Source organism: Cynoglossus semilaevis, chromosome 18 (genome assembly GCF_000523025.1).
Source record: "Cynoglossus semilaevis isolate Cse_v1.0 chromosome 18, Cse_v1.0, whole genome shotgun sequence".
Taxonomy (NCBI): domain Eukaryota; kingdom Metazoa; phylum Chordata; class Actinopteri; order Pleuronectiformes; family Cynoglossidae; genus Cynoglossus; species Cynoglossus semilaevis.
The window spans coordinates 15,073,750-15,084,733 of record NC_024324.1 but is presented as its reverse complement, the minus strand read 5'-3'; the positions used below and the strand labels follow the sequence as shown (position 1 = coordinate 15,084,733).

Below are 10,984 nucleotides of genomic sequence, written 5' to 3'. Positions count from 1 at the left end.
TTTTTTTGTTTTCGTCTTTTCCTCTGTTAATGTTCTTCCTTCTCCATTCTGTCAGACCTAAAACAACATCAATCACTTCCTGTGCGGAAACGTTGCCGGGCAACACAACAGAAAAACATGGCTACCCTGAGAAAAACAGTCACCTTGAATGTTCATCAACCCTTTGTTTTTGGGCGTTATCCAAGTTCCAGACAAAGAGAACAAAGAAAGGATGATAATAATGGATGGATCTTATTATACTGAATATATATCAATTAATCTACTATGAAATATATTTTCTTTGGGGCCACTCGCTCACATGTTTTTCGCTCAGTTTATACTTCCGAAGATAAAAAACATTGCGCTTGTGCTCAAGCTCACAGGCTGAATGCTAACAGCGCGCTAACACGTGGTTAGATTAGAAATCGTACACTGAACCAAGAAATTGGTAGTATATATATAACAGTGGGTACGACACTGATTTAAAGGGACTGAAGAAACATCGCAACCAGTCTTATCAAAATAGTTCGTTTTTAGATATTTTGAAATTAGCGTCTACAGGCAGGCTAACAAATGTTTTAAGCTAACATCCTGACAATGACAATGTTGTAGTTTGCTTAATTTGAATTGGTCAGATATTTACTCATTCTTAAACGGAGTAATTTAAAATTACCATCTGTGTCACATGACCACTGACCAAATCCACTGGACATCTTTGTCCCTTAATGGTTAGCATTTTAACTATTTAGGTTACATTGCGTAAAAATAATGTAGTTTGTTATGACTGATATGTTTTGAAAAATATGTATTAAAGTTGTTAAATGGGCATTTTTTGTCATGTGTTATTGGGTTAAAAAAATATAAAAAATATCAGTATTGGTATTGAAAAAAATTGCCCAAAAAGTCATCCATATTGTATTGAATCAAAAATTCTAGTCACTAATGTGTATAAAAATATTTTTAATAATTATAATTGTTAAAAAAAAAGTAGTTCTGAGTGTCAAAAAAATTCAACAGCCGTGTGTATCTAATAAAAAAAAAAGTAAACACTGAGTGAATTATTTCATTACTGTGAGTGACTTTAATTAAATTGTCTCTTTAAAGCTGGTCACTCTTGCCTCTCCTCGCCTTTAATAAACAGACGTTTTCTGTCTGTTGTGGATGACGCCAAACACGAAGGAATGTTAAGAGTATTTTTTTCATGGGTCTCCATATTTTATCGCTGTTCTTGCAAGAACATGCCCCGCTTCCTGTTTTCGTGCCCAGAAGTAGACTAAGAAGGAAATTTCCTGCTTTCATCAATCTGGTAACATTCCATTCCAAAAACATAAGGAGATACGTTTTTTTTTTTTAAATAGATGTAAATATATACCTTTTGCAATATATTTACAGCTGTAAAGTATTAAAAACGTGATTTTTCTACATTTAAAAACCAGGATAGAAACGGAGTTAAAATGGCACAAAATGAGGATTGTTTTGAAGAAGTGCGCACAGAGTCAAACACTCACAAAGGCTCTTTGTGCGAAACGGATTTTCTGGCTCTGAGTGCTGTGAGATGATGTCAGTGAAATGCACAAAAAAAAATCACATGTGCAAATCCAAGAGTGAAATGTACAACGCCGCGTGTGTATGCTCAGCGTGCGGTCACACGTGAGAGTGAGAGAGACAGAAACATCGAAAATAACTTTGATTGTTCGGGGGGGGGGGGTTATCCTGAGAACGTCTGTAGAAATGATGAAGCCTTCCTGAGACAGGAGGCTGTGATGGGAAAGGAAGGGCGGGGCTTTGACTCACGAACAGTGACGCCGAGGCTCAAGTGTGTGAACCAGAAACGGCCTCCTGTCCTGCCCGACTTGACGAGACCAAATTCAAAAAAAGGTTCACCCTTGAAACGTTCCCGGGCGTATTTCCGGCACCATCAGGGAAGTCTGCGCTCCGTCTACTGCATCCTGAAGACATCGCTCACCTCTGTTTTTTACGGCAAAACACGTCAAGTCGTTGGGTACATGTGCGTGTGTGTGTGTTTGATAATAACGCTCTAGAACGCGCACACACACCCAAACACACTGTATATATTGTCCATAGAGTCAGATAACCCAGGGTGAACTGTTGGGTAATGGAAGGAAAAGCTCAACGAGCCAAAGTCAACACATGCTGCTCCGTCCTCAGCACAGTCAGCTGGTTTTTATAAAACACACACACACACCCTTTCTGTCTCTTGTGATAACGGCCAAATAGGACAGCGAACACAAGGAGGCATACAAAAAAAGACCGTAGTGGGCAGAAACAACTTTCGCAAAAAAGGCAAAAGTTCCAATTTTTTTTTTGTTAATTTAACATGTGGATGAAACTAAAACATGATTTGAAGTGTGTAAGTGTGTCAGTATTCTTACATGGTTGTCACAGTTCTGGATTGGGCTGAAAACAGGGGAGCCTCCTGGACTGCACAGCTCGGGGAAAGGGTTAGGAATGGCAGGAAGTGAGGCTGGGCGAAGCTGCTGCTGTTCCTGCAAGCACCTGCAGAGGGAGACAAATGCATTTGTGTCACGCTGGTCTGAACATTTAAAAAAAATAAAAAAATAACACCAACCTTAGATCAAGTTAACCCTCCTATTATCCATGATGGATGTTTGAAAATTTGAGGGTAAGAGGAGGGTTAAAGTTGAAGGTTTGTAAATGTAGTAAATCATTGGTGTTTTAAGTTGTTTTCATCAATAGATAAAGGTTCAAATGCAATGTTTCTATCATCTTACCTTTGAGTACCATTGTAATATTCAAAAAAAAGAAAAAAATTAAAAAGGATTAATACCTCTAGGTCAGGGAGTGTCAAACATACGGGCCAAAACCGGCCCACTAGGGTATTCAATCTGGCCCACTTGATTAATTTTGAAAATAAAAAAATGCTTCATGTTCAGGATATTTTTTGTAAAATGATTATTATTTCATGAAATATGGATAAATAATCATAATAAATATATAATATACTTGTACTTTTTTGCATGGGAAAACCAGTGGAAAACAGCAGGAAAACATGGACTTATTGTAATTTATACTTTATTACGGTAGTGATTGTACTGGTCCGGCCCACTTGACATGTAATTAGGTTCTATGCGGCCTACGACCCAAAATGAGTTTACCACCCCTGAGTCTGGGGTCTTAAAGTGGCACACGTGGCAACCTTATATTTGAAGGTGTAAATAATATGTATCTTATTTAACAGATTTTTTTGAAGATATTTTTTTTTTTTAAATCATGATTAATCCACATCTACCCTGAGATTCAAATCGTAATAATTTTACAGCTCTTTCTGAAACAAGCACTGAAATCATCAGCAGGTGGTGCGTATCTACGTACCTGACAGCCTGAATGTGCATGGGCTGAGACTGACGCAGCCTGTCCCTGGACGAAGAGGAAGGCGGCCCGGCCGCAGTCTGTCGGCGCTGCGCTTGGCTCTGTGCGGCGTGGTGCACATGCACCCTGGGCTGGTTTTGGTGGTGGTAGTTTGGCGTGTGCATGTGACCGTTGCTCAAGAGCAGCGCGGTGTCATCCTGGGCAGAGTACACGTTCTCGATGGACGAGTTCATGTCATTCACCAGCTGCTCCAGGTCCACGTCATCATCTGAGGAGACAAGCGGTGCAGAGGGAGGGGAGGGAAGGGGGGAGGATGGAGGGAGAGGTGAGTGACAGTGGTATGGCAACAAATAACCACTAGGTGTCACTTACTGAGGGGATAGTTTGGACAGATGTGTGTGTCAGTGTGTATATATATATATATATATATGTTGGAGAGGGTGAGAGGGAGGGGGGAGAGGGTTCTGCTACAGCTATACTCGGTCAAATGTTTTCAAATGTTCCCGCCCCCCCACGAGGACAAAGTGTCCTTTTTCAGGTTCCCACTGAGAGAGAGGGTGTTTTGAGGCTCAATATTTAGTTTGGAGTTAGCGTTAGAATCCGGCTCACATTGGAGTTGGGATAAGGATAAAGATTTGACATGTATTGGAAAGAGTTAAGAGTTTAGAGTTAGGGGTCAGCTCAAGTTGGTGTGTATGTGTGTGTGTGTACCCCTGTTATCAGTATATATAAGTGTGTATCACTTCTGTTTCGTTGGGCTTACATGGCAACTTTTCTTGTTTTGATTTGCATTACTGCCACCTGGTGGGTCTAGTCGCCACAGGTTTACATTTTTCACTACTTTTTTTTTTTCCAGTTCTTATTTCTTCTTCTATTAAAAAAAAAAAGCAGACAAACATTCTGCTATTTGAATTCCAGATGGGATTATTTTGTATTTTTCTGGAGCTATTTTGAATTGTACTGAAAATTCCTGCATTAAAGGAGAACGCCTGGTACACCGAGTTAGTGGTCAACTGCAGCACACAGGGTGGAACACTTTGTGCTGTCCGGCTGGGCATTATACAATAGACACACACACAATTCCTGAAATTCCAGTGGAAAGAAATTACAGCACTTGTGAAACATTCGCCAGCCTGGTCAAGGCTCGTGGTGACCAAGTGATCAAGACATGCACACACACACACACACACACACAGTCTGGATGTTGTGAGGACTTCACATAGACATAATGCATTCCCTAGCACTTTATGTTAGGGTGAAGGGGTCAAAGCAAAAAACAAAGCATTTTACCAACGTCTCCGTAAGGATAGCTAAACGGCATATGCGTACAATTCAGGTCCTAAACCTCAGCTTTAGCAGTGCTAATTAGCATGTGCTTGTACCAACGGCTAACAAAATCCATGCAGCTTTCAACACAACCGACTCTCTGTTACTGAAACGTCCCGCCGTGGGTATTCATAAACACTAACATGCACACGGAACGGACAGTCTGGGACATAAGGTCATGTGCCGCTGGGGTTCACGGGTGGTGCATAGGACGTGCGAGGTATGCAAAGGGGCGGGACACAGTTGCAAAAGAACAAGAGAGCACGCGAGGACAGTCGGCGACAGTAGTAGCGTTACGTAACGCAGCGATGTACGGCGAGGCCGCTTCACTGCACAACGTCCAACAGTTCAAACAGGAAAAGCACCGGCGTCGTTCACAATAATAACGACAATGGTCCCATTCAGCGGCCTACGTCCTGGTGTGACACTCTCAGACGACAATCGCAGGAACTGCTGAGGGAAATATTACCGAGCACTTCGCGCGCTAGGAGTTGCGGAGTTGTTTCGCCTGGGGTGAAAATTGTTTCATGTGACATTCATTTATCAGGGAACATAAAACGGTGGTCTCAGAAAGTTCGGGCTTTACATTTATATTTTCAGTCATCCCAGGAGTTATAAAAATATCTTTGGGACATGAAACCAGGAAATGTCACCAAGTGCTTTATGGCAGTGTTAGCTACACCACTCTGGGGAATGAGAAGTCGGTCTTGCCAGTCCACTGCTTCTAACCAGAAATGGAGTTAAAGGACTCTGGTGATCCCCCAGTCATTTCTTCTCGTGCCACTGAGTTCATTTTTGTGGCTTTGAGGATGTTTAAACAACAAACAGATGGATCGCCATAGAATTTGGTAAAAAAAAAAAATTTAAAAAAAGAAAGAAAAAAGGCATTTCTATTTTTCTTAGGATAATTTATGACACCATATTAAACCCTCTGTCTGCAGATTTTTTACACTATACGTTACGTTCGGCAGATTTATATCGAGGTTTATGACAATCTGTCACACAAAAGCTGAGGCATGTAAACAAACAAGACTGGGGATGAAAGACAAGCGCACCGTGCACACACAAAAATACACTCGCTCTTTGTTGTTCGGCTCGTCCTTAAGCAACCAATTTAAAGTGGAGGAAAGCGAAATGCAAAACAACATGGTGTGAGCACAGCAGCGAGTTAATCACAACTGTGGCTCCACCAGCTCTTCCCAACGCTTTTGATTAATGCTGAAAACCTGAACTGAAGTTTTCCCTCTCTCCCCACCATTTCATGCTTGGCTGACAATGCACTGCTGGCCTTGGTAGAGGAAACCGCAGTATGGGACATATAGCATTAAAATGTCCTGTCCTCTCTGTCCAACTGTAAGGGACGCCAGCAGCAGTATGGCTTCCATCTGACAACAAAACCTCCAATACAACTGTGGCCAGTTCCTTCCTGTGAGATCCCAGAATACACAGAATGAGTCCCTGGCCACGACAACCAGCAATCATCTATCTCTGACAGCAGTCTAAACATCAGACGAGAAACGGTTGTTCTGCGCGCTCCTGTTGCGTCAGTTGCGCTGTTCGAGTAAACACAAACTATATTTCTGTGAAAAAATGATTTGCTGCATATATATATGTCCAAGTATATGTATATATGTGTGTGCATTAGTTGTGTATGTATATATGTACGTTTATATATGTATGTATATATGTATGCGTATGTACTGTACATATATGAATACATGTATATATGAGTATCAGTTGCGTATTTCAAGTAAATACAAACTATATATACTAACTATATTTCTTAAAAGATTATTCGCTGCATATATATGTATATACGTTTATATATGTATGTATATATGTATCTATGTGTACATATATATGTATATATGCATGTGTGTATTAGTTGTGTGGTTTTTCCTGCATATATGTGTATATATATGTTTATATATGTATGTAAATATGTACCTATGTGTATATATGCATATATGTATGTGTGTATCAGTAGTGTGGTTCATGTAAATACACACTATATTTATTTGAAAATATATTTGGTACATATATGTGTATAAATATATTTATATATGTATGTATATATACATATATACTTATTAATCACAATCAATAGCCATTTCAATATGACTCCAGCTTTGTCACTTAACATTTCATGTCACAACGTTCTGGTTGGTAACGACCAGTGGAAGCCTGTCATGTTCATACCTTTTACAGACTTCTGCTTACACAGTGTAATTACACAATGGCCGTTTTTCAAAATCACACACCTCCTGCTTTCTAATTATCCCCTCACAAGTTCACCTAAGCCTTTATGATGATTTACGGTAGGGACACGGCTGAGCCAAATATTTAGATAACGCTACACTAACATTTTGAGGCTCAACGTTTGTGACTTTCGGTGAAACGCACAATTATTCGGTTTAAATATATCATCCATTCAAACAAAATGATTGGGTTTTTCTGCGAGAGGAGGCGAAAAAAGTCACGTCATACTTTTACTCTAAGTGTGTGTACGAGATTGCCTCTTCATAGATGAAAGTTACTGTCACTCGCAGTGAAAGATTTGGATTAGAAAAAAAATCTTACTGGTCTGAGAATCTGCTGTAAGAGCAGTCACAACCAAATATTGAATTTCTTTAATTATGGGAACAAGGAGGGGAAATTGAACCAAAATGAGTTTGACACCGCTGGTTTAGACACTTGAAATGTGATGTAACGGCTCTTGATTTTGCAGTGGGAGCTCTAGAGTCCGGCAGCATCATCGGTGAGCATCTGTGCACATTAGAAAAATCTGCTTTTAAATGAATATAACATAATGACACGTTGAGTCAGGAGTAGTCTAAACATGACATTTGAGGAATTCTCAATAAAATGAACATGAAGATTATCATAAGATCTTTATGTAGCAGTGAGTTTGTTGGCTATACTTGGCTACAAAAGGGCCTCTCAAATAAATTCATCCTCGGAGAACTCGAAACACACCTTCTCAATATCACTCTTGCATTGTTGTTGCCCCGTATGCAAGTTTGGATCGGCGTGTTATCACACCAACCCTTCCAGGCCTAAGGTCTGTTTACTAAACACTCCCTGACTCCAGAGTGACCCGCAGGTCTAAACCCCGAGCTATCTGGTATATCCTCACATGAGCATTGCCAACACACACAACTTGAGCTGTCAATCCACTGAACAATTAACCCTGGAGAGAGGGGGCGAAGCAAAAACAACACCGAGGAGGTAAGAATTTACTACCTCTCCTCTCCACTTCTGGGCTTTGGACATTCTCCATAAGGATTCCCAGGATTTTTTCACGATGGCTAAAGAGCTTTCTGGGAATCTATTGGAGGGAACAGTCATGCATGTGTAGTGGGTGGAGGGTTAGGGGGAAAAAAGTGCTGAGCAGTGCTGAAAAGAAAAAAAAAAGAAAAAAAAAAAAGAGGTAAAACACTTTAGCACTTGTCTATGTCCTCTCCATCTGGAGAGCAGAGCTTGCGGCGAAGAAGGGAGACAATGTTCTAGATAGGAATTAGGATTGGGGGATTGGGAAGCATATTTGACAAGGACCCATAAAGTAGGGATGAGAAAGTGATATGTGTATACACACACACATATATATATATACATAAATATATATACTGTATATAAATATATATACATACATATATATACATATGTATATATATAAATATATATTACATATGTGATATACTGTATAAATATATATACATACATACATATACATATGTAAATATATATACACACACATATATGTACATATATATCAACATGCAGTATATATCAACAGTATAGAAGACACTGATAACCATATATCATCGTTGCACTACCATGCTGATGTGGCAAATCCTGATTGGCCGAACGCTGAAAGCCTGGAACAATCAGCTCCTCAGGACAACGACTGGATGTGCGATCCATGCTCTCCTGCGAACAACAAAGGCAAAACACCTCAGAATTCTCACACAGGTCAAAGAGGTCAGACGAAAGGGTCGGTCGTGTCAACGTCTCGAGCGCCAGATCTTGAGGAACACCAGGTGTCAAGTTCACATACCAACCTGACCTTTGAACCCCTGCAGCGGTGACCTTCTCTCGCTCTGTCTCCTCGCCCCCCCTCCAAAACATGTATGCGCTCGCTGCGTAGACATACCGTGCGCACGCGTGTGTACGCTCTCGAGGTGAAGAACGTACCACACTCGTCTACGTGTTTAATCTTATACGTTTGGAGACGTGCGTTCGCCGCCAAGCCCTTCACACGTTGTCTAATTTAAAGCAGCCCAGAGGCAAGAAGGCTGCAGAGGAGAAAGGGAGGGAAAAGGGCCAAACACATTTTCAATCTCCCCTTTTCCAGGAAAAAGAGGAACGCGGAAGCATTGCTTCCAGGAACTGCTTGTGGTCAGAGGTCCTGTTGTGTGTGCGCGCGCAGACACACACGCACACGCACACACACACATTTTGAAAACATCCATAAATGCCCAGAGTAAGATTTAGAGCTCTGAGACGCGGCCAAAAGCTTTCTAAGGAAGGCCGCTTTCCTGCAAGGCTGTGGGCTGACAGAGAAGGTCTGCAAGCTTCAGCTCCGGCCAACTGAGCTAGAGAACAAAAAGTGATTTCCACCCTGCACACAACCAAAATCTAACCAGTTCCTCCATGGGCCAATGTCTAGCGCCGCAGATCTATTTTTTTTTTTGGAGTAACACTGCTTGCAAACACACAACCCCCCCCCCAAACAAAGACAAACAAACAGCAAAGTTCATGCAGGCGGTCAGGCTGTCAGAGATGCTGCCTGGTAGATTTTACCAAACAGTTACTCCCTTTCGAAAACGTCCTCCTGCCAGATACGGCCACGAGCTGAAAGGCTTCGGATACAATATGTCAGGAGATTAACGTGAATGAAACTAAATGGGAAAGAATAGCGACATGGATATGGTGTTCGAGACAAGATCGCAACGACGGACTATCACGAGGTGATGCGGCTTGAATGTAAGGGTGCGACTGTATGCGGCGGTCCTAGTTCAAGTAGAACACATCAAGTAGACGCACCGTTAATATATGGTGACAGGCAAACAGAGGGAGAGCCGTCTGCCTTCGACGGAACCTGGGTGGTAAATGGGACGGTTGCTCGTAAAACAAAGTTATTGTACTGTATTGTAACTTATTGTAACTACGCGCAATACACTTTCTCTGACCTTGCACTCTGACCAGAGTGACGCTGAACTCATCTTTCACACAGTAGGTTTATTGCAACACATCTCAACTCAAAGACAGGACTCTCTGTCTCTCTCTCTGCCTTGGTTTCGCAGTGAATGTATTTTCCAGATGTGGAGTGTTTTGCACAGTTCACTGAAACTGCCGATTGTCGTAAACAAGATTCTTGATCTTGATCTTGATCTTGACCTTTTGGAATTAGCGTCGTCATGACGTCGCATCTGAGTGGTGAACCCAACTGCAGTAACTCTAAACTCTTAATTTTGTCCAAAAAAAGAAGTCAAAACCTTACGAGAAAATAATTTATGAGATCAATTGGTAACCCTAACAGCAATTCGTATTCGCAACTCACGCATCGTGTTGCGTCCTGTCAAATGAATCCTCGATATCTGGTTGAGTTCGCGTTTCGCTCATCTCCCTACAGCACAAATTAGCAACACTTTCGTAAAAAAGAAGACAAAACATTACGAGAAAAGGTTATTAATTTATGAGATCAATTGGTAATCTTAGCAGTAATTCTTATTCGCAACTCGCGCATCGTGTTGAATCCTCGATGTCTGGTTGAGTTCGCATTTTTCTCATCTCCTACAGCACAAATTAGCAACACTTTCGACTTTTATCTAGTAAAAGTATGACTTTTTTCTTGTAACATTACGACCTCAATCTCATGAATTTACGACTTCAATCTCATTATTCTTTTAATTAAAAATACATGTTTTTATTGCACTTATTAGTTGCGGGGCATCTGAATCATGATATACTTTACTTGAATGTGCCACAGCTTTTGTCCACATTTGGCTTTGGGCGTTTCTCAGCGATCTACCTCCATGATTTGTGGCTGTTTTTATTCGCTCGTCGTCGTCACATATTCAGGTCAACCATCATCTATAGCATGCCACACTGACTCTGGAGCATAACTTAAAACCTGACGAAACACATCCCTTCCATTCCCGCAGCCTGCAGCGTTCCAGGGAACATTTCAGAGACCAGGATTCCTCGAAAGCACAAGCTACAGGCTATTTCTGACCCCCCTCAGTTCCCGAGAACAGAATGAACAAATTCCTCTTTATGTTCTTGGAACAAATGTTCCTGCCCTGATCTGTTGAACACCTTTGGT

At 41.2% G+C, this 10,984-nt stretch overlaps 1 protein-coding gene across 1 annotated transcript in view; it reads right to left on the bottom strand.

Annotated features, from left to right (window-relative positions):
* grb10a (growth factor receptor-bound protein 10a) overlaps nucleotides 1-10,984 on the bottom strand; it is a 32,283-nt gene that overhangs the window by 15,546 nt on the left and 5,753 nt on the right. Inside the window, exons 4-6 of the mRNA XM_008332147.3 lie at nucleotides 8,493-8,586; nucleotides 3,334-3,598; nucleotides 2,373-2,496 (exon numbers count right to left, since the gene is read on the bottom strand). Of these exons, the coding sequence (XP_008330369.1) occupies nucleotides 2,373-2,496; nucleotides 3,334-3,598; nucleotides 8,493-8,586 (483 nt within the window). The remainder of the gene's footprint in view (nucleotides 1-2,372; nucleotides 2,497-3,333; nucleotides 3,599-8,492; nucleotides 8,587-10,984) is intronic.